The sequence below is a fragment of the Phyllobates terribilis genome, unplaced genomic scaffold (assembly GCF_046119375.1).
Source record: "Phyllobates terribilis strain yellow unplaced genomic scaffold, ASM4611937v1 Scaffold_3__8_contigs__length_932513732, whole genome shotgun sequence".
NCBI classification, from domain to species: Eukaryota; Metazoa; Chordata; class Amphibia; order Anura; family Dendrobatidae; genus Phyllobates; species Phyllobates terribilis.
Genome location: NW_027362763.1, coordinates 784174804 through 784202435, shown reverse-complemented (window position 1 = coordinate 784202435; position 27632 = coordinate 784174804). Strand labels below are relative to the sequence as shown.

General features: G+C 50.3%; 1 protein-coding gene across 3 annotated transcripts in view; it reads left to right on the top strand.

Moving 5' to 3' along the window:
* Positions 1–5159: 5159 nt before the first annotated feature.
* PAPOLG (poly(A) polymerase gamma) overlaps positions 5160–27632 on the top strand; it is a 41343-nt gene continuing 18870 nt past the window's right edge. Inside the window, exons 1-12 of one of the 3 annotated variants that reach the window (XM_073672387.1) lie at positions 5160–5424; positions 12127–12285; positions 13381–13447; positions 13685–13766; positions 13857–13966; positions 14084–14137; positions 15927–16038; positions 17703–17792; positions 20180–20318; positions 20518–20590; positions 22439–22559; positions 27472–27556. In XM_073672387.1, the coding sequence (XP_073528488.1) occupies positions 5408–5424; positions 12127–12285; positions 13381–13447; positions 13685–13766; positions 13857–13966; positions 14084–14137; positions 15927–16038; positions 17703–17792; positions 20180–20318; positions 20518–20590; positions 22439–22559; positions 27472–27556 (1109 nt within the window). In that variant the 5' untranslated portion in view covers positions 5160–5407. The remainder of the gene's footprint in view (positions 5425–12126; positions 12286–13380; positions 13448–13684; positions 13767–13856; positions 13967–14083; positions 14138–15926; positions 16039–17702; positions 17793–20179; positions 20319–20517; positions 20591–22438; positions 22560–27471; positions 27557–27632) is intronic. The other 2 variants (XM_073672386.1, XM_073672388.1) reach the window with 2 other exon arrangements.

The following is a 27632-nucleotide window of genomic DNA, read 5'->3' as shown; positions in this document are numbered from 1 at the left end:
TTACGTCCCTCTTACTACAGACTCTCTCATCTATCGGCATCACAGACTTGGCCCTATCCTGGATCTCCTCATATCTAACAGACAGGACATTCAGTGTCACCCACTCACACACCACCTCCTCATCTCGCCCCCTATCTGTCGGTGTCCCCCAAGGTTCAGTTCTAGGACCGCTGCTCTTCCCCATCTACACCTTCGGCCTGGGACAGCTCATAGAGTCTCACGGCTTTCATTATCACTTCTATGCTGATGACACACAGATCTACCTCTCTGGACCCGATATCACCTCCTTACTAACCAAAATCCCACAATGTCTGTCTGCTATTTCATCTTTCTTCTCTGCCAGATTTCTAAAACTTAACATGGACAAAACAGAATTCATCATCTTTCCGACATCTCATTCAACCCCCCCCAACTGACCTATCTATCAACGTCAATGGCTGCCCCCTCTCCCCAGTACCTTAAGCTCGCTGCCTTGGGGTAACACTGGACTCTGAACTCTCCTTCAAACCACATATCCAAGCCCTTTCCACTTCCTGCCGACTCCAACTCAAAAATATCTCCCGGATCCGCACATTCCTCAACCATGAATCTGCAAAAACACTAGTGCACGCCCTCATCATCTCCCGCCTTGACTACTGCAACCTCCTGCTCTGTGGCCTCCCCTCTAACACTCTCGCACCCCTCCAATCTATCCTAAACTCTGCTGCTCGACTAATCAACCTGTCCCCCCGCTATTCCCTGGCCTCTCCTCTCTGTCAATCTCTTCACTGGCTCCCCATTCCTCAGAGACTCCAGTTCAAAACCCTAACCATGACATACAAAGCCATTCACAGCCTGTCTCCTCCATATATCTGTGACCTAGTCTCCCGTTACATACCCGCACGCAACCTTCGATCCTCACAAGATCTCCTTCTCTACTCCCCTCTTATCTCTTCCTCCCACAATCGCATACAAGATTTCTCCTGTGCTTCCCCCCTACTCTGGAACGCTCTACCCCAAAGTATCAGACTATCGCCTACCGTGGAAACCTTCAAAAGGAACCTGAAGACCCACCTCTTCCGACAAGCCTACAACCTGCAGTAACCACCGCTCCACCATACCGCTGCACGACCAGCTCTACCCTCACCTACTGTATCCTCACCCATCCCTTGTAGATTGTGAGCCCTCGCGGGCAGGGTCCTCGCTCCTCCTGTACCAGTCGCTGTCACATTGTGTTCAAGATTATTATAATTGTTCTTCTATTATACCCCTTTTTCACATGTAAAGCGCCATGGAATAAATGGCGCTATAATAATAAATAATAATAATCTCCAGAATCCGATCTTTTCTCACCTTGGAAACTGCTAAAACTCTTACTGTCGCTCTTATTCACTTTCGTCTGGACTACTGCAACTCTCTTCTGATCGGTCTCCCTCTTACCAAAATTTCCCCTCTCCAATCTGTCCTGAATGCGGCAGCCAGGGTCGTATTTCTGTCCAGCCGCTTCACCGATGCCTCCACCTTGTGCCAGTCATTACACTGGTTACCCATTCGCTACAGGGTCCAATATAAACTCATTGCTCTCACCCACAAAGCTCTCCACAGTTCTGCACCACCTTATATCTCCTCTCTCATCTCAGTCTATCGTCCTACACATGCCCTCCGTTCCACAAATGACCTAAGACTAACATCCCCCATAATCCGAACCTCGCACCTCCGTCTCCAAGACTTCTCTCGTGCTGCGCCAGTTCTCTGGAATGCTCTACCCCAGACGATCCGATTGATGCCTAGCCCCGATGTCTTCAAGCGCGCTTTAAAAACCCATCTCTTTAAACAATCCTACCATCTCAAATACCCAGTAAACTAACTTTCTCCTGTTCCCTCCTAAATACTATTCAGAATCTGCTCCCTACTGTTCATCTGTTTCTACACCCTCCATGCACACGATAACTGCACTCGGTAATTGAGTATTGCACTTGAACATACAGGCTGATGACCGGATCATACAGCTTTATATGATAATCCCCACTTATTATAATTGCCAGACCTGAAATAACAAGCACTTTCCACCTATTGTGTCCCCCCATTTCCTTGTAGAATGTAAGCTTGCGAGCAGGGACCTCACTCCTGATGTAACTGTTAAACTGTCTCACCTTGTATTGAATTTATTGTTTGTACATGTCCCTGCTTAATTTTAAAGTGCTGCGGAATATGTTGGCGCTATATAAATAAAAATTATTATTATTATAATACAAAGTTCCAATGTTTTTATTTTAGCTTTATTAATCCCTCCTTGCCAACAATCCATACTCATCTTAGGAATTACATCGCTCATGCTTTTGGATTTCATTATACCTATGTTTATGTCCCATTCAAATGAACGGGTGAAAGAGTGCAATACCTGACAGCGGCCACAAAGCAATGCATGGGGCTGCTGAGTTCTACCTTGTACATTACCTATATCCAGCCACTGCAGATTTCAGCTGATTGGTGGTGGCACCAGATGTTCAACCCTCACCAATCTCATATCAAGGCTGGGCTTCATAGGAGACAATGATTTCAGCTATATATTGTGATACAAAACAAGCAACAAGTTGATCGCAGGTTCAAGTCCCCTTAAGTTTTTAAGAATAAAAAAGGTAAAAATTCTATACATCCTATTTTCCTTCATTAAAAATAAAGACACTGAAAGAAAATAAACATTTGGTATCATCGTGTCCTCCAAAGTCGATCTATCAATATATAAAATTATTTAACCTGTACGATAAACTTGAAAAATAACTTTAAAAGGTTTTTGGGGGGTTTACAGGGGGAGTCAGGGGGTTGTATGAGCATTCATGAAATGCAGCACAGGCGCTGAATAAAGAAATAGTTATAGTTCATATATGACAAAACTGGTGACAGGTTCCCTTTAAAGGAATTTTCTCTCAAAAGCAAATGACTGATTACGGAGTTGCCAGACAGTGTTGCAGCACTATCAACAGTGTTAGGCCATGTTCACACTAAGCGGTTTTTTGATGCTTTTTATGCAAATTTTCTGCTGCATTTTACAGTACCAACAAAGTCTATGGGATTCCACAAATCTCATGCACACGCCTTGGTTTTTATCTGATCAGTATTTTGTGCTTTGCATGTTTTTTTGCAGAATAGAGCATGTCACTTCTTTCAGCGTTTTTCACCCATTGGAAGTAATGGGTGGTGAGAAAAACGCTGAAAAAAACGCAGGTGTCAGGTTTTGCAACGTTTTTTGTGCCAAAACCTGATGAAATAGAATGAGATTTTTTTTCACTGAACTTTATGTACATGCATAAAGAGACAAAAGGACAGTGAAAAAAAATGCAGCAAAAAAACAAGCAAAATCCCGAACAAACCTCCTGGCAAGGGATCAGGTTTTACTGCAGATAAAAAAACGCTGAAAAATGCCTAGTGTGAACATAGCCTTACAGTAACAGTGGCACGTCCCGTGGATTGTTTCTGTGTTGCTGAATGCAGTGCAGGATCCATAGCCCCTTTCATTGCAAGTTTCAGCACATCTTAAAGGAGTTATCCAGGACTATTTTACTTTTCTTTTATGAGCCAAAGAACTTATGTACAGTTCCGATCTCTGCCGGATCAAAATGGCCACACACCGCTCCTGGACAGCGATTCTGCATCTTCTGCGTGACTGTCGATGTCATGCTGACTCCCTGCTGCATAGCTGCGGGGAGCCGGCTGTCAATCAGCATGACGTCGGCAGTCACGCCCTGTCAGCAGAGCAGAAGAGGAAGAGCCGCTATGTTAATGTGAAGCAGCAGAATCGCCAGCAGGAGCGGTCTGACATAGCTCTGAGCAGGCGCCAGGCAGGTAGTTAGCAACCACCTGCCTGTGAGTTCTGAGCCCCAAGTGCAAAAAATAATAGTGGCTTAAAGGGGTTGTCTGGTGTTCCGCTAAGTCTGCAGTTACTCTATGTGACTACAGAACCCTCACAGCGGGCGCACTGATTCTGATAGAAAAATGGCAAAATTTGTGCACATCTCGGAGTTGCAGACATTTTCTGCCTTTTCAGTGCAATTTATGCCAGAACTGAATCACGAAAATGTCAAGGAGGGAGGTTCAATTGCGGTGAAGGAGGCTTCAGGGCGCCCAAGAGAGTTCAGTAAGTGCCAGCACCAGCTCCTAAATAGGATTCAGCTAAGGCCACGTTCACACGTCCAGTACTGGGTCAGTATTTTACCTCAGTATTTGTCAAAACCAGGAGTGGAACAATCAGAGGAAAAGTATAATAGAAACACGTAACCACTTCTGTATTTATCACCCACTCCTGATTTTGGCTTAAAAACACTGAGATAAAACACTGACCAAATACTGAACGTGTGAACGTGGCTTGAGAGATCGGTTCAGCACCAGTGCAGAGCTTGCTCAGGAATGGCAGCAGGCATATGTAACAATCTTCATTCTCTTTTTTTATTCTTCTTAGTTCTACAGTATTGAAGTGTAGAATGAAATTGATGTTAATATGGCAACCCATCAGCACACCATGATCACTTCACAGGGAGGATAAGGATGCACTGATGGTAAACCGGACACGCAGATGACACCGGTACCGGCTTTTCATGTACTGGTGTAACCACGGAGCGAGGCCCAGCGCTGCTCTCGGTGGAATGACCGGACAGCACCAGGGACATAGCGGGCTGCTCAGATGACGGATTCTCTGCAGTCCAGGTAAAATAATAATGGCAGCCTGCACTGTTCTGTTACATATTCCACATGAGAATCACCCAGTCTACAGGTGCAAGAAGAATCAGATCCCGCAGGGATCAACTGTAGTGGAAGTGATGATTACTGATAGCTTCTCCGCTGTGTAATCACGGCTGCCGCACTGATCACAATACAGAGGAAAATCGTCTGGTCGAAAAGCGGATTCTTTTATATTCGCTGGTGTGAACGGTGCCTGACAGGCAGCTGCTGGATGCTTCACACACGGCAGGTGCTGGGTAGGTGGGCAGATCCCCCGGCACATTGATACATTTGGGTCATATAAACGCAATGCGGCCTCCTCAAGGAGTGATAAGCGGCCTCCATATCTACACTGTATCTCTGTGCCCGGCAGACAGTTCCTGAGCTTCCACAGCCTATTAGCACGGGTGGAGTAGCTTCCTGGTGCCGCTAGAGGTCGCCACAGGCGGAGAGCGCTGGTCTGTCAGTGCGTACATCTCTATCACTGCGCGCTGTGCATGCCGGGAGGTCTGGGAGCAGCCGGGCTGAGAGCGGGCGCTGGCCGCCATGTTGAGCGCTTTGTGAAGTTATAAATAAAGATCGGCGGACGTGCTGCCGGTGTATTGGATGGTAGCCTGGACATTTTGAATTTTTTTTTTCCCGGGGGGCTGGAGAACGACTCCGCTGCCGCTTCTTTTTGATTTCCACCAGGACTCAACCTGAATTGAGAGACATGAGAGAGATGTTCACGTAAGTTTATGAGCAGCCGGTGCTTGCGCCTAACTATGGCTGCACGGTGTGACGTCAGAGGGTGACGTCATGGCTGCTGGTCGCTCGTCATTAATGATCTGATCGGGGTGGAGGAGTCACAGCCACGTGTGTGGGAATATCCACCGAGCCGTATCAGGGGGCAGCACAGCTCCCAGCATGCCTTCACATTTGCAAGCTCCTAAGGGCATGCTGGGAGTTGTAGTCGCACAACAGAGACAGGGCTGCAGCAGCTGCAAGAAATGGGTCAAAGATGCGTGGCCTCACTGCCAGCTGCTGGGGGGGGGGGCGGTGTGGCCTCACTGCCAGCTGCTTGTCGGGGGGCAGCGTGGCCTCACTGCCAGCTGCTTGTCGGGGGGCAGCGTGGCCTCACTGCCAGCTGCTTGTCGGGGGGCGGCGTGGCCTCACTGCCAGCTGCTTGTCGGGGGGCGGCGTGGCCTCACTGCCAGCTGCTTGTCGGGGGGCGGCGTGGCCTCACTGCCAGCTGCTTGTCGGGGGGTGGCGTGGCCTCACTGCCAGCTGCTGGGGGGGGGGGGCGCGGCGTGGCCTCACTGCCAGCTGCTGGGGGGGGGGCGGCGTGGCCTCACTGCCAGCTGCTGGGGCGGCGTGGCCTCACTGCCAGCTGCTGGGGCGGCGTGGCCTCACTGCCAGCTGCTGGGGCGGCGTGGCCTCACTGCCAGCTGCTGGGGCGGCGTGGCCTCACTGCCAGCTGCTGGGGCGGCGTGGCCTCACTGCCAGCTGCTGGGGCGGCGTGGCCTCACTGCCAGCTGCTGGGGCGGCGTGGCCTCACTGCCAGCTGCTGGGGGGGGGTGGCCTCACTGCCAGCTGCTGGGGGGGGGTGGCCTCACTGCCAGCTGCTGGGGGGGGTGGCCTCACTGCCAGCTGCTGGGGGGGTGTGGCCTCACTGCCAGCTGCTGGGGGGGCGTGGCCTCACTGCCAGCTGCTGGGGGGGCGTGGCCTCACTGCCAGCTGCTTGTCGGGGGGCGGTGTGGCCTCACTGCCAGCTGCTTGTCGGGGGGCGGTGTGGCCTCACTGCCAGCTGCTTGTCGGGGGGCGGTGTGGCCTCACTGCCAGCTGCTTGTCGGGGGGCGGTGTGGCCTCACTGCCAGCTGCTTGTCGGGGGGCGGCGTGGCCTCACTGCCAGCTGCTTGTCGGGGGGCGGCGTGGCCTCACTGCCAGCTGCTTGTCGGGGGGCGGCGTGGCCTCACTGCCAGCTGCTTGTCGGGGGGCGGCGTGGCCTCACTGCCAGCTGCTTGTCGGGGGGCGGCGTGGCCTCACTGCCAGCTGCTTGTCGGGGGGCGGCGTGGCCTCACTGCCAGCTGCTTGTCGGGGGGCGGCGTGGCCTCACTGCCAGCTGCTTGTCGGGGGGCGGCGTGGCCTCACTGCCAGCTGCTTGTCGGGGGGCGGCGTGGCCTCACTGCCAGCTGCTTGTCGGGGGGCGGCGTGGCCTCACTGCCAGCTGCTTGTCGGGGGGCGGCGTGGCCTCACTGCCAGCTGCTTGTCGGGGGGGGCGGCGTGGCCTCACTGCCAGCTGCTTGTCGGGGGGGGCGGCGTGGCCTCACTGCCAGCTGCTTGTCGGGGGGGGGGCGGCGTGGCCTCACTGCCAGCTGCTTGTCGGGGGGGGGGGGGCGGCGTGGCCTCACTGCCAGCTGCTTGGGGGGGGGGGGGCGTGGCCTCACTGCCAGCTGCTTGGGGGGGGGCGTGGCCTCACTGCCAGCTGCTGGGGGGGCGTGGCCTCACTGCCAGCTGCTTGGGGGGGGGGCGGCGTGGCCTCACTGCCAGCTGCTTGGGGGGGGGGGGCGGCGTGGCCTCACTGCCAGCTGCTTGGGGGGGGGGGGCGGCGTGGCCTCACTGCCAGCTGCTTGGGGGGGGGGGCGGCGTGGCCTCACTGCCAGCTGCTTGGGGGGGGGGGGCGGCGCGGCCTCACTGCCAGCTGCTTGGGGGGGGGGCGGCGCGGCCTCACTGCCAGCTGCTGGGGGGGGGCGTGGCCTCACTGCCAGCTGCTGGGGGGCGTGGCCTCACTGCCAGCTGCTGGGGGGGCGTGGCCTCACTGCCAGCTGCTTGGGGGGGGGCGGCGTGGCCTCACTGCCAGCTGCTTGGGGGGGGTGGCGTGGCCTCACTGCCAGCTGCTTGGGGGGGGGGGCGGCGTGGCCTCACTGCCAGCTGCTGGGGGGGGGGGGCCTCACTGCCAGCTGCTGGGGGGGCGTGGCCTCACTGCCAGCTGCTGGGGGGGCGTGGCCTCACTGCCAGCTGCTGGGGGGGCGTGGCCTCACTGCCAGCTGCTGGGGGGGCGTGGCCTCACTGCCAGCTGCTGGGGGGGCGTGGCCTCACTGCCAGCTGCTGGGGGGGCGTGGCCTCACTGCCAGCTGCTGGGGGGGCGTGGCCTCACTGCCAGCTGCTGGGGGGCGTGGCCTCACTGCCAGCTGCTGGGGGGGCGTGGCCTCACTGCCAGCTGCTTGTCGGGGGGCGGTGTGGCCTCACTGCCAGCTGCTTGTCGGGGGGCGGTGTGGCCTCACTGCCAGCTGCTTGTCGGGGGGCGGTGTGGCCTCACTGCCAGCTGCTTGTCGGGGGGCGGTGTGGCCTCACTGCCAGCTGCTTGTCGGGGGGCGGTGTGGCCTCACTGCCAGCTGCTTGTCGGGGGGCGGTGTGGCCTCACTGCCAGCTGCTTGTCGGGGGGCGGTGTGGCCTCACTGCCAGCTGCTTGTCGGGGGGCGGTGTGGCCTCACTGCCAGCTGCTTGTCGGGGGGCGGTGTGGCCTCACTGCCAGCTGCTTGTCGGGGGGCGGTGTGGCCTCACTGCCAGCTGCTTGTCGGGGGGCGGTGTGGCCTCACTGCCAGCTGCTTGTCGGGGGGCGGTGTGGCCTCACTGCCAGCTGCTTGTCGGGGGGCGGTGTGGCCTCACTGCCAGCTGCTTGTCGGGGGGCGGTGTGGCCTCACTGCCAGCTGCTTGTCGGGGGGCGGTGTGGCCTCACTGCCAGCTGCTTGTCGGGGGGCGGTGTGGCCTCACTGCCAGCTGCTTGTCGGGGGGCGGTGTGGCCTCACTGCCAGCTGCTTGTCGGGGGCGGGGTGTGGCCTCACTGCCAGCTGCTTGTCGGGGGGCGGTGTGGCCTCACTGCCAGCTGCTTGTCGGGGGGCGGTGTGGCCTCACTGCCAGCTGCTTGTCGGGGGGCGGCGTGGCCTCACTGCCAGCTGCTTGTCGGGGGGCGGCGTGGCCTCACTGCCAGCTGCTTGTCGGGGGGCGGCGTGGCCTCACTGCCAGCTGCTTGTCGGGGGGCGGCGTGGCCTCACTGCCAGCTGCTTGTCGGGGGGCGGCGTGGCCTCACTGCCAGCTGCTTGTCGGGGGGCGGCGTGGCCTCACTGCCAGCTGCTTGTCGGGGGGCGGCGTGGCCTCACTGCCAGCTGCTTGTCGGGGGGCGGCGTGGCCTCACTGCCAGCTGCTTGTCGGGGGGCGGCGTGGCCTCACTGCCAGCTGCTTGTCGGGGGGCGGCGTGGCCTCACTGCCAGCTGCTTGTCGGGGGGCGGCGTGGCCTCACTGCCAGCTGCTTGTCGGGGGGCGGCGTGGCCTCACTGCCAGCTGCTTGTCGGGGGGCGGCGTGGCCTCACTGCCAGCTGCTTGTCGGGGGGCGGCGTGGCCTCACTGCCAGCTGCTTGTCGGGGGGCGGCGTGGCCTCACTGCCAGCTGCTTGTCGGGGGGCGGCGTGGCCTCACTGCCAGCTGCTTGTCGGGGGGCGGCGTGGCCTCACTGCCAGCTGCTTGTCGGGGGGCGGCGTGGCCTCACTGCCAGCTGCTTGTCGGGGGGCGGCGTGGCCTCACTGCCAGCTGCTTGTCGGGGGGCGGCGTGGCCTCACTGCCAGCTGCTTGTCGGGGGGCGGCGTGGCCTCACTGCCAGCTGCTTGTCGGGGGGCGGCGTGGCCTCACTGCCAGCTGCTTGTCGGGGGGCGGCGCGGCCTCACTGCCAGCTGCTTGTCGGGGGGCGGCGCGGGCGCGGCCTCACTGCCAGCTGCTTGGGGGGGGGGCGCGGGCGCGGCCTCACTGCCAGCTGCTTGGGGGGGGGGGCGGCGCGGCCTCACTGCCAGCTGCTTGGGGGGGGGGGGCGGCGCGGCCTCACTGCCAGCTGCTTGTCGGGGGGCGGCGCGGCCTCACTGCCAGCTGCTTGTCGGGGGGCGGCGCGGCCTCACTGCCAGCTGCTTGTCGGGGGGCGGCGCGGCCTCACTGCCAGCTGCTTGTCGGGGGGCGGCCGGCCTCACTGCCAGCTGCTTGTCGGGGGGCGGCGTGGCCTCACTGCCAGCTGCTTGTCGGGGGGCGGTGTGGCCTCACTGCCAGCTGCTTGGGGGGGGGGGGGGGGCGGCGCGGGCGCGGCCTCACTGCCAGCTGCTTGGGGGGGGCGGCGCGGCCTCACTGCCAGCTGCTTGGGGGGGGGGGGGGGCGGCGCGGCCTCACTGCCAGCTGCTTGGGGGGGGGGGGGGCGCGGCCTCACTGCCAGCTGCTTGGGGGGGGGGGGGGGGCGGCGCAGCCTCTCTGCCAGCTGCTTGGGGGGGGGGGGGGGCCTCACTAAACCTGAGGGATTTTCCAGAGGGTTGTTTTTTTTTTTTTTTAATTACTCCCCGCTTTGCCCATGGCAGAAATAATATAAGCTTTTCTCACCCATCAGGTGGACAGACTGCAGCGGTGACTGACTACAGTGCACGTGACCACTGCAGTCAATGCACGTGACCACTGCGGTCAATCTCTGGGCTCAGTGATATCAGCTCTGCAGTCTGTCCGCTAAACGAGGAGCGGCGCCGGATTTTTTAGTACACTCCTTTTTAAGGGGGTTTTCCACTTCTGACAACCTTCTCTATCAGAATCTTTGCCCCCAGTAAAATATAAGTTCTACTCCCCTCTAGTGTCAGCACTGTCTTTCCCTGGGATTGTGTAATATTGTAATGTCAAGCAATCGCTGCAGCCAATCAGAGCTGGCTTCACTCTCCCCTCCTTCGGACGAATCAGACATCAAGAGGAAATGAGCGACCAGCCGCAACGCTTTGGGGACAAACGTGCTGATTGAAACGGTTGTTTCAGTAGTGGACAACCCTTTAAGAAGACAAAAATGTTGTGCCATATTGTAGAATTTTTTTCTTTATACTGTGTGCATGAGGTTTGCTAAGTTCAAAAACTGATTGCTGCTTCTGTAATACCTACCAGATTCTCCAACCACAAATCTGCTGCAAAAACTCCGCAGCTTATTCACAATGTGAGAACAAACCGGAATGTGCTGAATCCAATATTATGTTCCTTAAAGAACCAGGCTCCTCTTTAATGTATGCTTTATAGGGTGGGGGTCTAGTGGGATCTGATCTGTGGTTTCTATAGAAACCCTTCTTTGCTCTGTCTTTGTTAGAGCTGAAGGCTCAGACTGTCACATTTGACAGTAAGAATATAGCAGCCTCAGCGCTGCTCACCCCAACCAGAGCAGCTGTCAGCACCTGATGTCCCCAGCATAAGGTATTGGGGTCCATCAGTCTCCACAGGTGGGAGCCGTCTCGCTTTCCTAAAACTGAAATGACACCAGTAGTGTGGATGAGCCTAGTCCATGGCTGTTATCGGGCAGTGTGGTCCAGCAGGTGGTCCGTGTGTGCAGGCGGTATATATATATAGCCTAGCTGCAATGCATTCACCCCAGGAGCTATATATAAACTGTCCTCATGCTGACGTGGCAGAAGGATCTATTTTAAAGCTTCTATTACTGCAGCAGTGGTTGTGCCCCGTCCTCGGGCATTGCTCCCTCCTGAACTACATGCAGCCCCTCATGCTCCATTGAAGTGAATGAGCTTTGAAGCTGCTGCTGTTGGCATTGTTACTGCAGTACCACATTGTGCTGTCGCGCCTCCATCGAGGAATATCGTCAGGTTTCTTATTGCAGAATCTGTATTGTGTTGTGTTCCCAGTTCATAAAGTGATGGTTTATGTGATTACCAGGGTTGGAAATAGCATTGGTGCAACCTGGGGGCCTAGGAGCTAAGGGGGCCAAATCCAGCTGCATCAGCTTCTGTCATAGATGGAACTATTGGACTGCAAGTGGTCCGTATACTGACTTTGCACAAGGGCCCCTAATTCTGTGTCCACCACACTGGTGACTACCTAATTACTGATAGAGGTCCATCCTCGTTGATGATCGCTGCATCGGGAGAACTACAAGAGCGTTAGTGCTAAATCTGCTGGGGAAGGATGAATATTGCGTGGGGTGTAAGTACCTACCGTTTTATGTCTACAGCTCTCACGCAGACCAATGTGTCTGATCATAAGTTATAACCATAGTCATGTTACATTCTTCTTTCTTCCCTATTCCACTGTCTGTAGCAGAGTAGGAAGATGGCCCAGATTTGTGGTTTGTGGCCATGAGGGACTCATAGGAGCTGTAGGCACAAAACAGCAGCAGATTTTTGTTGTGACTTTTGATTTACTTTTATTCTTTCTTCTTCTTTTTTTTTTTAATATATAATTATTTTTTCTCCCCTCTTCCAATGTCCTCATCACTGTACTTTAACCTGAATGGGGTTTATCAATTGATTTAGTGTAAATTATAGCTGACATTTCCGCCTGCTCATAGCTGCCATAGCTTTCGGTTTGTGGTGTGGGTGAATGATTCTAGACATAGTACCTGACCATCCTAGACTCTTTATGTTTCTACTCTTCTTTTTGTCAGAAATGGCCATGTGGAGGTCCTGCCTCAAAAACATTTCGGTATTACCTCCCCAATTAGTTGGACTGGTCCCAAAGACATCGACTACCTCTACACCCAAAAGCTGACTGAAGCCATGAGACCTTTTGGAGTTTTTGAAGATGACAACGAGCTCCGTCACAGGTTGGTCATCTTGTATATGGCATCACCTCATGGGTGTAACATTGGAGTCGGAGTCCTGAGATCCCTCCAGTCCTGAGAATGACATGACTAATGCTGATTTAGCTTTTTAGCTGCAAAGTTTTCTAAAATGACGAGTGTTAATACTTACACTGGCCAATGACCCTGAGATGGTTCAGTTCTGTGTCTGAAGGTGCCTCGTGCGGCCACCACGACTTTAGATTATAATCTCTGGCAAGAGTTGGAATTGCTGCAAGATGATTTAAATCCTGATTTCTGTTACTTTCCATATGACTCCAGCCAGATTATGTCAATACAAAGTCTGTGCTATTGGGCCGTATGTAAATGTCTGCATACAGAATTTAGAGGGACAGTCCACAGAAAGTGTATTTTATTTGTATCTGCTACAAAGAATCCAGCAATTCATTCCTGCTGGACTGCACCGTGGAGGCGGTATGTTTGATCTGTGCTGCACCGTGGAGGCGGTATGTTTGATCTGTGCTGCACCGTGGAGGCGGTATGTTTGATCTGTGCTGCACCGTGGAGGCGGTATGTCTGATCCCTTTTTTTTTTTTTCTCCCCTCGGAGCACTCAGTCCAGGGAAAAATCAGACGTGCACAGCCCCATAAAATATCATGGATACAAGTGCTATTCGTGAAAGCCACAGATTGCACTCGTCCGATATAATCAGTCATGTGCATGAGCCCTTAGACCTAATAAAACGGTCAGTAAGACTGCATTCCTTGGTGACGTTATTGTATGCTGCCTGATGGTTCTGTATATTGAATGATTCTAAAAATATTTGTGTGTATATACATTTCTATAGTAGGCCTCCGTAGACTTCTGTGATGCAATACTTTGGCTCTGTATACTGCAGAGGCTGTTTGTAGTTGTGGTACAGCCGTGGGCACCAACTTATAGTAAGGGCCACTGACATGTATGCCTCTCTGTCTGAGCCCCGCACCCCAGGCCGGTGGTCAGATTTACTAGCCGTTCTATGATGCCATGCAATGCCGCTACCTCTTACAAACTACTATTGGGAATTATTCTGCAGAGTTGTCATTTTTGCGTCTATAATTTAATCTTCTTTATTTCTAGGATGTTTGTTTTGGGGAAACTAAACAATTTGGTCAGAGAATGGATTGCTGAAATTGGGGAATGTAAGGTAAGTGCGACACAAGCAGGCAAACCTGCTATTGGGGGTCTGACCACCGGGACCCCATTGATCATGAGATCATGGCTCCTATGTGAATGGGACGGTAGCCCATGTGTGCACTCTATGTTCACTTTTGTGGGAATTGTCATGTGCGTGAGTGACCACCGCTCCCATGCACAGTGAATACACACCTTCTCTTCCCCTGACCATTTGTGGTGAGGATTTGCATCTCTGTTTCTGTTGCAGTCTCTTCCACCTACTACAATATGTGCAGCGGGGGGGAAAGTCTTCACTTTTGGTTCCTATCGACTTGGCGTCCACACTAAAGGTCTGTCACCGTCTCTTCTCGCTCGCTGGTTATTCTCTGGTTGGAGTGTTCATAGAAAACTGGTGTTTTTGTTCTTTCCTCCTGTTTCAGGTGCAGATATCGATGCCCTTTGCGTTGCTCCCAGACATGTTGAACGTTCAGATTTTTTTCAGTCATTTGTTGACAAGCTGAAACTTCAGGATGTGATGAGGAACGTTCGGGTAAGTGTTTCCAGACAGCGGTCTTGCTTCTCATATCTGCTTAGTCTGCCATTGCCGCACTCTTTATACTGTTCAGAAGGAGTCTTTCCTTTTTGCCTTATTCTTGTTTCTTGTCAGGCTGTCGAGGATGCTTTTGTTCCTGTAATAAAGTTTGAGTTCCTCAATATTGAGGTAAGCCTGTGTAAATGCCCACACTGGCATTGGTCTGGCATTGTATCAACATGACATGCTTAACCCCTTTATGACCTTAGATGTATGAGTACGTCCAAGGTCATATGCCTGCACTCCATGCGGTCTCCAGCGCTGAGCCCGCATGTTTTCGGGTACATAACAGCTGATCTGTACAGCTGCCGTGCCCCTAATAGCCAAAAGTGAAATCGCGATCCACCCGCAGCATTTAACATGGCCGCGCCAGAAGCGCGTCAATAATCCCGGCCATTGGCACCCGTGGGTCTGCTTCACAACCCCGGGGGCTGTAGGAGACCCCTGTAGTTGTCATTGCCAGGATGCTATGAGCACCGGCTAGCAGTCGGCACTCATGGCAAGTGAGCATTTTTGCTACACACAGCAGGGCTGTGTATCTTCTCTGTAGCTTCTAGTCTTCCATGGAGACTATTGAAGCTAGTAAAAAGTGTAAAAAAAAAAAAAAAAAAAAAATGCTCAAATCCCTCCCCTTTCGCCCCATTCAAGATAAAACCATAAAAAAATCAAATATACACATATTTGGTATCGCTGCATTCAGAATCGCTTTATCTATCAATATATAATAATCCGATCTGTAAACAACGTAACGAGAGAAAAAAAAAACTCCAGAATTTTTTTTTTTTTTTGGTTGCCGCACCATTGCAATAACAGACAAAAGATCGTATCTATTCCAAAATGGTATCAATAAAAACGTCAGCCCGGCGCTCAAAGAATAAGCCCTCACTCGGCCCAAGATCCCGAAAAATGGAGACGCTACAGGTCTCGGAAAATGGCAACTTTTGTTTTGTTTTGTTTTTTAATTTTTCTTCACCAGTTAAATAAAAATTAACCGAATACATGTTTGGTATCTACGAACTCGAAATGACCTGGTGAATCATAATGGCAGGTCAGTTTTAGCATTTAGTGAACATGGTAAAAAAAAATAAAAAATCTATTGTGGAATTGCACTTTTTTTGCAATTTCACCGCACTTTATTTATTTTTTTTTCCTGTTTTCATGTACATAATATGGTAAAACCAGTGATGCCGTTCAAAAGTAAAACTCGTCCTGCAAAGAACAAGCCCTCACACGGCCATATTGATGGAAAAATAAAAAAGTTAGGACTCTGGGAAGACTGGGGGGAAAAACCGAAGGTGGTAAATGGGTTGTCTGGTCTTAAACTACAAGTCTGCTGTCACTCCATGTGACGGCAGACTTGTGAATCCTCACATTGCACACTGTGTAGATCTCTGGTGCCAGCGCTGGGAATGACAGGTATGTGATATGCACGCTCCCAGCCACATTCCGACTAGACTGTTTCCCACCTCACCCAGTACACTTGCATTGAGCGAGGCTGTGCCTATCTAGTCAGAATGTGGCCTGGAATATGCATTTCTCATATGATCACATGCGTGCTATGTGAGGATTCACAAGTCTGCAGTCAGTGACTGCGGACTTGGAATTTAAGACCAGACAACCCTCTTAGACACAGGACTACAGTTGCTTGGTGAGTCCGTATGTTTACTATGTATGTATATATGCTCTCATCATGACACGATCCATAGTTTTCCGCTGGTACAGAGGGTAAACCAATGTGAATGACATTATGTGCAGGCCTCGGCCCTGCAGGTAGTGAATGGAAACACCACAGCTGTGTATTCCAGGGGCTGAATATCACGCGAGGTTTCAGAGCTGTGTCAGACTGATGACCTATCATTGACCTAAATTGCTTTTAAACCAATATAAAATTATTTTATTTTTTTTTCCATTTAAACAGATTGATTTGGTATTTGCAAGACTGCCCTTACAATGTATCCCTGATAATTTGGACTTGCGTGATGATTCCTGGTTGAGGAGCTTGGACATAAGGTGCATAAGAAGCTTAAATGGTGAGTGTGCTGTCTCCCCGGAGCTGTCAGCGTCTCGCACATCATCCCATGTGCGGTTACACCAGTGTTTTATCGCCTCAGTCTTTCCACAGAGGGCTGCATGGATGACCCAGTATTTTTCATTAATATAGAACTATGTTCAAACAAAGCAGTTAAAGCATTTCATAAGTGTGGTCAATATGCGTGAAGAGTAACCGTCGGTTTAACTATTATTCCATAAATCAATGGTATACATGAAAATAAGAAACTTTTGTAATACATCTTATTTTTTTTTTCTCCTCCTGGACTGATGCTTCATTCTCAATTCATGGGTAAGAACTCTCTTTAGTGAGATGGGAGATGACAGTTGGTGCTCAAAGTTCCATGGAGAAATGTAACTCTTTTTCAGAAGAACTTTCTCAGGATCTCTGCCAGGGCTGTGGAGTTGGTATAAAATGGACCGACCACATCTCCTAAAATATATAATAAATTGGGTACAGTAGTTCAATGCAGTTTGTGGTGAATATTTTTTTCAGAAGAATTTGGGAAAGTTATGAAGTGTCCTATAAATGTCTGTCCTATTCCTGATCTAAGGGTCTAGACTTTTAGCTGAGATGAATCTGTGCTACAGTAAATTTATCACTAAACATGAGCCATGTATGAGGGAGTCGGAGTCGGTGTCATGGACATTGAGGAGTCGGAGGTTTGGCTTACCAACTCCACAGCCCTGATCTCTGCCTCTAGCCCCTTTTGTCTATAGGTTTTTAAAAGCTGTGTTCTCCTTAATGGGGAAAAAGCTATCTTCACTCAACAGACTTTCTCTTATCGCTTCATTAAGGGACACCGGAAGACGTGGGTATATGCCAAGACTATAGCTCCTCTTTAGCAGGGTACACCTGCTTACTGGGACCTAGCTAATCCGTTTTAACTGTTCTTCCATTTTCTGGTCCTATTTTTCTTCCCACTCTCAGGACTGCTTTTAGACGTTTCATGATTTCCTGTGTTCCCCAATGAAGCGATGGAGAAAAGATTTTGGGTACTCGCCATAAAATCTCAGTGCCTCATTGGGGGACACCACACCCCCCTCCTCTGTTGGGCCAGTGTTGTGATTATTCTATGTTACTTCTGTACTGCTGTCTCCCTAACTAATTAGCTTGGTTCAAGCATGCGGGTGTACGAGAGATTTTACACTTAGTACCAAAAATCTTCTTTTACCCATGAATTGATGGTGAAAGATCAGTGTAGGAGGTGACTGAAGCAAGTTTAATCAGATTAGATATTTTGTAAAGTTTCTTATTCATGCAAACTATTTTGATTTATGAAAAAATTAAAATGGTCAGTCTGTAACGCTGCTGTCAAGATGTGAGCAGTACCACAGCTGGGACACATGCATGATACATGTTTCCTGTTCTAACTAATAAGTTAGGGGCACAATACCAGTCAATAGTGCCGGTATGCATAGATGGGTTATCGTTGTTGCTCACCTCGCAATACCAAAGTGAGAACCCCCCTTAAAGTCACCCACCCAAAGGTGTTTTTCTAGGGTCTGATTTGGATTTTGGGTTTCAAGGAATAAACAGTGTTTTGTGCATCACTTACACAGGGTGTGTTTATTGTAATAGATTTGGTGTAGTGGGCGACCCTCTGTTTCTGGTGTGATGCCATCAGGTTGTGTCTCTTTACAGGTTGCAGAGTTACAGATGAAATTTTGCATTTGGTGCCAAATAAAGAAAATTTCAGGTTAACGTTGAGAGCCATTAAGCTGTGGGCAAAGAGTAAGTATCGAAGCTATTAGTAACCAAACCACGTAAGGTTTTTGTTATAGAGAATCTTTCTATTAGTAATGCGGTAGTGCTGATAACCCTAATAAAGTTATATGTTTAGTCTTGCACTACTCACTGTAAAATACTTAAAGGGGTTGGCCACTACTTTATTAAAGACCTTGGGCTCAATCTCGAGCCATGGCGACTTGATGGATGAACGATCTGAAGGATGATCGATCTTGTGCAAGTCTAGATAGGTCCACCAGGGTCTTCTCCACCCTTTCCTGTGAAGTAACTGCCATAGATGAGCACTTTACTGAGTACCATGCCTGGATGAGAATCTCCTGTTCCAGTGATGTCACGTTAAAATCTCCCTCCGTTCTTGGCTCGCCCTGCTGTTCTTGTGCATGCTGCTGCTGCCGACACTGCTCTTCCTGCAGACCCTTCCCCTCTTTATATCTCATAGAATGTTAGAGTTGGAGGGGACCTCCAGGGTCATCGTGTCCAACCCCCTGCTCAATGCAGGAGTCACTAAACCATCTCAGACAGATGTCTGTCTAGCCTCTGTTTTGACTTGCATTGAAGGAGAACTCACCACTAGTGATGAGCAAGCATGCCCCTTTAACCGAGCATGCTCGGATGCTTAATGAGTATCTTCCGCGTGTTCATATATTATGTTCAAGTCCCTGCGTTTGCATGATTTATGGCTGTTGGGGAATCCTCACATGTTGAGGCTGTCTAACAGGCAATCCCTGCATGTGTTGAGGTTGTCTAACAACCATAAATCATGCAGACCAGGGACTTGAACATAATATATGAGCACGCAGAAGATGCTCGGTTAAAGGGTTAAAAGAGCACACTCCCTCATCACTACTCACCACCTCTCGTGGCAGCCTGTTCCACTCATTGATCACCCTCACTGACAGTTTTTTTTTGTGTGTGTGTATATATATATATATATATATATATATATATATATATATATATATATATATATATATATATATATATATATATATATATATAATCTCCATTTCCCCCCGCCCCACCATTTGTCAGTAGGGGATAATCTTTATTGCCAGGGCTGGTGGTTTGTGCATAAGGCTGTGTGCCTACAATGCGTTTTTGCAGCTGCGGAAACGCATTGAAAAAGCATGTTAGAAGGCCTGCCATGTTCCCCAATGATAATCCGCCTGTGCTGTGCACATGCTGCGGAAATTTCCGCTGCGGATTATCATTGTGGAAAAAAAACGCAGCACTACCAATTATTTTGCAGAAATGCTGCGTTTTCTCCGCCATTGACTTGCATTAGAACGCGCCAATTCCGCTAGACTGCATCTGTACTTGCGTAATTGGCGCGTTCTACTGTGCGGATGGTACCCTAGTGTAGAGGATAGGAGAGTCTCCTCGACACCCAGGTACCATTAAAAAAATCTGTAAAAAAAAAAAAAAAAGAATAAAATAAAAAATGTATACTTTCCTTCCGGCAGCCCGCGCTGCGCTCCTCCTTGCTTCCCGGCACTTTGCAGTGAATTGAAGGACCTGCGCTGACGTCGGAGTCATGTGACGGGTCACGCGACGCTGGCGTTGGCAGGTCCTTCAATCCACCGCTGCCGGCACCGAGCGAAGCAAGCCAGCGCGGGCCATCGGAGGGTAAGTATATATTTATTTTATTTTTAACCGCTCTCAAGCACTTTCCAAGTGATGCTAATCGCTTGGAAAGCGCTTGTCAATCCGCATGCGGAAATGTCGGTGAAGAACGCTCCATTTCTGCATGTCCCTGGCAGGAAAATACATGAACAATCCGCATGCGTTTTTTTCTGCCAGGGAGATGCAGAAACGCTCAGGAAAAAATCCTGAGCATTTCTGCATCGTGGGCACATAGCCTTACTTCTGTTTTTTTGCAGTGTCCTGTGGAGATCATTCTGGGGCTGTTTGTGAAGCTGTGGGAGGAGTTTGGGAGGAATAACAGGTCTGTGCTCACTGCTGGCTTGCAGCCCAGCACAAGGGAAGATGGGGAAATGTAGTCAGAAGAGAGCAGATGATTCTGAAATGACTGAGGGCAGAGCTGATGCTAGAGCACAGGAAGCGAAGCAGTAATGCTTAAAACCTTAGTTAGCCATTAAAAGGTATCAACCACTGAGGACTCTCAAATCTAAATATTTTGCTTAACACCTGAGACTGATAGACTAGGTATATAGAGATCTTTAGGGGCAATATCATTGAGCATTTATTGCAAGTCCATTAATTGGGAAACAGTATAAGTGTGGTGATTTGGTCTCTCGCCTGCAGGTGTCACTGTTGGTGCAGTAATCGGTGTTCAGCTAGGATTAGATGCCGCATCTTGCTCTGTAACAAAACATGATTTTGTCTTTTTTTTTTTTTTTCTCTCTTTAAAGGACGTGGTATTTATTCCAATATGTTGGGATTTCTGGGTGGCGTATCGTGGGCCATGTTGGTAGCAAGGACTTGCCAGCTTTACCCAAATGCAGTTGCGTCTACTCTTGTTCATAAGTTTTTTCTTGTCTTTTCTAAGTGGTGAGTGTTTGTTTCTGTGTTATAGGTGTTAGGCGCTGTGTTCACATATTATCGCCACAGTACATGTTTGTTTTTGGGTTTTTTTCTCCATCCATGATCTGCAAAGAAACTAACTATGGCCACAATGTGTGAACGCAGCCATATAATCCACGTTTGATTTGTTACGATGCCTCATAGTCTCCTTCACCTTTATCCACAGGGAATGGCCTAACCCAGTATTACTAAAACAACCAGAAGAGAGTAACCTAAATCTGCCAGTTTGGGACCCCAGGGTGGGTGATTTATAATAATCTGGACTAAAACTATATGGCTGCATAATTTCTACTTGGATTTAACACTTTATTTCAGGAGTTTAGAATACATGTAGGCTACGACCAACATAAATGTAATCTTAGTTATGCTGAATGTATATCTCTTATAGATGCTTTTGGTGTTCCTCTAGGGTAGGGTTTCCCAAACCTCGTCCTCAGGGCCCCAACACATCATGTCTTCAGGATTTCCCTATTATTGCTCAGCTTCACCTGTGCGATACTGAGGAAATCCGGAAAATCTGATCTGGGGCCGTGAGGACTGGAGTTGGGGCAACTCTTCTCTGGAGGCTTTCTTTACAAAAAAGAAGTACCTTTTTATATCCTCTGTAGGATCCATTTTTCATATTGGCGTTTTGCACTTTCTTCTAACATGTAAATTGGATCCAAAAACCGAAGGCTAAAAAAAAAAAACACAAGGGAGACTAAAGTGTTTTTCATTTAAAAGGAAAAAGACTGCATGTATTTTGTGTTAAAAATCATTTATGCAGTAGATTTCATTACTGCTGGCTACAGAATGAGTTATTTGAGAATCCATCAGTGAGCTCATTCTGTAACTTATCTGTCTCTTTCTGAGCTCCTCTCAGTTGAGTTCAACTTTGATGTGGTCATAAAATTTTTCTTAGTCTGTACATTACTGTAAAAATGTGTCCAGTGCTGGTGAGTAGATGCCGTTACCAGCACACTGATTCTTAAAGGAGTTCTCCGAGAATGCTACATAAAATGACGCCCTTCATGGAATTCAGAAGGCAGCACGTCCTAGTCATGTCAGGATGGGCTGCAGACTGAAGACGTACAGCTTCCGAGACTTGTCTCAACTGACAGAAGAGCCAGATCACACACAGCTGCCGGCCAGGATATGTGAATATATCTTCTCGCTTTACACAATCAGGGTTACAGCACCACTTCAGGGTTTTTTTTTATTTCGGCGCTGGAGTGGTGCAACTAACGCAAGATCCCTGAGCGTAGTATTATACTCAACACCTGCCCTCTTTAGCTCTTCCTGGCTCTGCTCCGGTTCTGCTCTGCCGTCTTGTGATCACAACCTCTGTCTGACCAGAAGTCAGAGATCACTGTCACAAGCTCTCAATAGAAGTCTGAGAGGCCTAGTTTTGCCCTTGTTCTGGCTCTCATAGACTTGCATTGAGAAGTGACTTCCGGATCACCCAGCAAACAGTGAAGAGATCTGGCAGGTCACAAACTGCTGTAGACCAACTGGAGCGGCATTGGTAAGTATGAGACTAGGGGCAGGAAATTTAGATTAGAAGCGCCACTTTGCTGAAAAATAAAAAAAAGCTGTTTTTTTTTTTGCTTTTGTTAATTATATTCACATATCGCACTCCTGCGCCTGACCAACTGAGGTATGTGTGATCCGGCTCTTCATTACCGTAGGTGTTGTATGTTTTCAGTCTGCCGACCGTCTGACACGTGATTAGGACGGGATGTCCTTTTGATTTATAAACTGGCGCCTGTGATACAACATTCTCGGACAGCCCCTTTTTACTGACTGAGCGTGTTCAACTGCGACAGTTAAAAGGGCACTAGGGGGCGCAATGACAAGAATGTAATATCTACAGACAGGAACCTTTTTTTTTTTTTTTTTTTTTTTTTTCATGGGGTCTAATGGAGTCAATATTCCATCTTGGGGCGACGTCATTAATTGGGTCATTTAAATGGCAGTGTATGAAAAGTGTTGGTTTGTGTGTTTCACCTTAGTACTGAGACATAGCTACTTTTCTTTGAATTATAAATTCTATATTGCAAAGTATAAAAAATGTTAAATTTCTTTAATTCCTCTCTGCGCTTTTTCAGGTAAACCCAGCCGACAGATATCACCTCATGCCTATAATCACTCCTGCATATCCTCAGCAGAACTCTACCTACAACGCATCAACCTCAACCCGCACCATTATGGTGGAAGAGTTTCGACAAGGTATGGGCCTTGTGTTGTAGTGGAAAGTCTGTCGCTGACGTCACTGTATGTATAGTAGTGATGGACACCCAGACACCCTTTTCTGACTTTTTTACGGATGTGTATTGGAACCTGTGCTTTTTGTATGCTGCAATATTTTAGTATTACAGTACATAGAGAAAATAATAGTTTCCTTTCAGTCTTCACCACCACCTGGCTGCACTGACAACCCACCAGTCGCCTTCAATTGTCGCATGGTGGCCAATGGAAATCAGTGCGTGTTGCTGACTTCTGTGGCATTAAAATGCTGCCATCTGTGATGGACAGCGGCATTTGAAATGGTTAAAAAGCTGCCATCAGAGCTAGGACTGGTCATTGCTGTTACACAAGCACAGCCGTCATCTACCCAGTATGGAACGGGGTCCGCTCCTTAGTATGCTCCGTATATGGGAGGCTGAATTGGTAATAACTATTATATCCACAAACGGGTTACTATATTTTCAGACCATAAGATGCACCCCAGGTTTAGACAGCAGAAAATGGCACAAACCTTTTTTCCTATTAATTAAAGCTTCCCAGCCAGTGTAAAGTCGAGGCGGGTCCTTTTATCACTAATATTTTAGCTCCTTCACAACATATAACATATATTTACCCTGACTTTGATGTGGGCTAATATACTGAGCTCGCAATTCGTGACTGATTTAGTCAATCATCATGTGCCTTATCAGCCACGGGTGGAGCGGTGTATCGCCCACGACTGTTAACCATTTAAACCCCACTGTCAAGACAGAAGGATTTAACACAGTCCAGCCAGAAGGGTCTCATTCATCCTGCTCATCAGCTTCCCTGTCATGTGATTGCGGGGTGCCGATGTCATGACAGCTGGGGGTCTGCTGATGACCTCCCTGTGCTTGTCATTATGATACTTGTGTGGGAGATCTCCATAGGAGATCGTGATTTCTGTTATACATAGCAGTGTGCTATGTATAGCACAGGCAATCTAACTATAGCAGCTTGAAGTCTCCTAAGGGAACCATTTAAAAAAAAAAAAAAAAAAAAAAATGTTCAAATCTCCCCCCTTTTCTGATCAGCTCAAGGCGCAAAAAAATGAGCCTTCACCCAACCCCATATCCCGAAAAATTAAAACGTTACTGGTCTCAGAAAATGGCAACAAAAGCAAAAACTTTTTTCTCACTTAGTTTTTTTTTAAATTTATCTCTGTAGTCATACTGACCAGGAGAATCATATTGTCAGGTCAGTTGTACCATATAGTGAACGTAGTAAATAAAACGAAAAAATCTATTGTTAGTCTTTCTCTGCAGTGTGTATTATATTTTATATTATACACCCCCATAACCCTCTGCTACATGCACATTTAGATATAGATATATATATACACACACACACACACCTACACCTCTGCTACACATTCTCACACACACACACACACCTCTGCTACACATTGTCACACACACACACACACACCTCTGCTACACATTCACACACAAACACACACCTCTGCTACACATTCACACACACACACCTCTGCTACACATTCACACACACACACACCTCTGCTACACATTCACACACACACACACCTCTGCTACACATTCACACACACACCTCTGCTACACATTCACACACACACACACCTCTGCTACACATTCACACACACACCTCTGCTACACATTCACTCACACACACACCTCTGCTACACATTCACACACACACACACACCTCTGCTACACATTCACACACACACACACACACACACCTCTGCTACACATTCACACACACACCTCTGCTACACATTCACACACACACACACACACACCTCTGCTACACATTCACACACACACACACACACCCCTCTGCTACACATTCACACACACACACCTCTGCTACACATTCACACACACACACACACACACACCTCTGCTACACATTCACACACACACACACACCTCTGCTACACATTCACTCACACACACACACACACACCTCTGCTACACATTCACACACACACACACACACACCTCTGCTACACATTCACACACACACACCTCTGCTACACATTCACACACACACACCTCTGCTACACATTCACACACACACACCTCTGCTACACATTCACACACACACACCTCTGCTACACATTCACACTCACACACCTCTGCTACACATTCACACACACACACACACACACCTCTGCTACACATTCACACACACACACCTCTGCTGCACATTCACACACGCACACCTCTGCTGCACATTCACACACGCACACCTCTGCTGCACATTCACACACGCACACCTCTGCTGCACATTCACACACGCACACCTCTGCTGCACATTCACACACGCACACCTCTGCTGCGCATTCACACACGCACACCTCTGCTGCGCATTCACACACGCACACCTCTGCTGCGCATTCGCACACGCACACCTCTGCTGCGCATTCGCACACGCACACCTCTGCTGCGCATTCGCACACGCACACCTCTGCTGCGCATTCGCACACGCACACCTCTGCTGCGCATTCGCACACGCACACCTCTGCTGCGCATTCGCACACGCACACCTCTGCTGCGCATTCGCACACGCACACCTCTGCTGCGCATTCGCACACGCACACCTCTGCTGCGCATTCGCACACGCACACCTCTGCTACGCATTCGCACACGCACACCTCTGCTACGCATTCGCACACGCACACCTCTGCTGCGCATTCGCACACGCACACCTCTGCTGCGCATTCGCACACGCACACCTCTGCTACGCATTCGCACACCTCTGCTACGCATTCGCACACCTCTGCTACGCATTCGCACACCTCTGCTACGCATTCGCACACCTCTGCTACGCATTCGCACACCTCTGCTACGCATTCGCACACCTCTGCTACGCATTCGCACACCTCTGCTACGCATTCGCACACCTCTGCTACGCATTCGCACACCTCTGCTACGCATTCGCACACCTCTGCTACGCATTCGCACACGCACACCTCTGCTACGCATTCGCACACGCACACCTCTGCTACGCATTCGCACACGCACACCTCTGCTACGCATTCGCACACGCACACCTCTGCTACGCATTCGCACACGCACACCTCTGCTACGCATTCGCACACGCACACCTCTGCTACGCATTCGCACACGCACACCTCTGCTACGCATTCGCACACGCACACCTCTGCTACGCATTCGCACACGCACACCTCTGCTACGCATTCGCACACGCACACCTCTGCTACGCATTCGCACACGCACACCTCTGCTACGCATTCGCACACGCACACCTCTGCTACGCATTCGCACACGCACACCTCTGCTACGCATTCGCACACGCACACCTCTGCTACGCATTCGCACACGCACACCTCTGCTACGCATTCGCACACGCACACCTCTGTACGCATTCGCACACGCACACCTCTGCTACGCATTCGCACACGCACACCTCTGCTACGCATTCGCACACGCACACCTCTGCTACGCATTCGCACACGCACACCTCTGCTACGCATTCGCACACGCACACCTCTGCTACGCATTCGCACACGCACACCTCTGCTACGCATTCGCACACGCACACCTCTGCTACGCATTCGCACACGCACACCTCTGCTACGCATTCGCACACGCACACCTCTGCTACGCATTCGCACACGCACACCTCTGCTACGCATTCGCACACGCACACCTCTGCTACGCATTCGCACACGCACACCTCTGCTACGCATTCGCACACGCACACCTCTGCTACGCATTCGCACACGCACACCTCTGCTACGCATTCGCACACGCACACCTCTGCTACGCATTCGCACACGCACACCTCTGCTACGCATTCGCACACGCACACCTCTGCTACGCATTCGCACACGCACACCTCTGCTACGCATTCGCACACGCACACCTCTGCTACGCATTCGCACACGCACACCTCTGCTACGCATTCGCACACGCACACCTCTGCTACGCATTCGCACACGCACACCTCTGCTACGCATTCGCACACGCACACCTCTGCTACGCATTCGCACACGCACACCTCTGCTACGCATTCGCACACGCACACCTCTGCTACGCATTCGCACACGCACACCTCTGCTACGCATTCGCTCACGCACACCTCTGCTACGCATTCGCTCACGCACCCCTCTGCTACGCATTCGCTCACGCACACCTCTGCTACGCATTCGCTCACGCACACCTCTGCTACGCATTCGCTCACGCACACCTCTGCTACGCATTCGCCTCACGCTACGCACACCTCTGCTACGCATTCGCTCACGCACACCTCTGCTACGCATTCGCCTCACGCTCACGCACACCTCTGCTACGCATTCGCTCACGCTCACACACACCTCTGCTACGCATTCGCTCACGCTCACGCACACCTCTGCTACGCATTCGCTCACGCTCACCACACCTCTGCTACGCATTCGCTCACCGCTCACGCACACCTCTGCTACGCATTCGCTCACGCACACACACACCTCTGCTACGCATTCGCTCACGCACACACACACCTCTGCTACACATTCACTCACACACTATATAACCACATCTTGTAATTTCTTCTAGTCGGCCGGAAGTTCCTTTATCTGCTCAGCTCGTGCAGCCTCCATTCTGATCCCGGTGGCTTCCTCTTCTACCCTGCACAGATCCGTGTGGGGCAGGAGGAGAGACAGCAGTTCCCTGATCAGGAAGGACGCGGTGTCTGCGTTCTCCTCCATCACAGGAAGCTGCCTCTGGACTATAAGACACACTTTTAGCAAATCTCACTAAAAAGTGTCCTCTAGTCCAAAAAATACTGCAAATACGAAGTGTCTAATTTACTGTAAGAAATATATGTAATGTATTAAAATTGATTTTGTATAGTTATGAACTTTTTTGTTGTTCACCCCCTCCTCAAGGTCTTGCTATCACAGACGAAATCCTCCTTGGCAAAGTGGACTGGTCCAAATTGTTTGAACCACCAAACTTTTTTCAGAAGTACAAGTAAGTTTGTCCCAAAGCTCCTTAAGTAAAGAACTGATTATTGCTGTTTTTCAGCTTCCCAAAAAAGTTTATAACA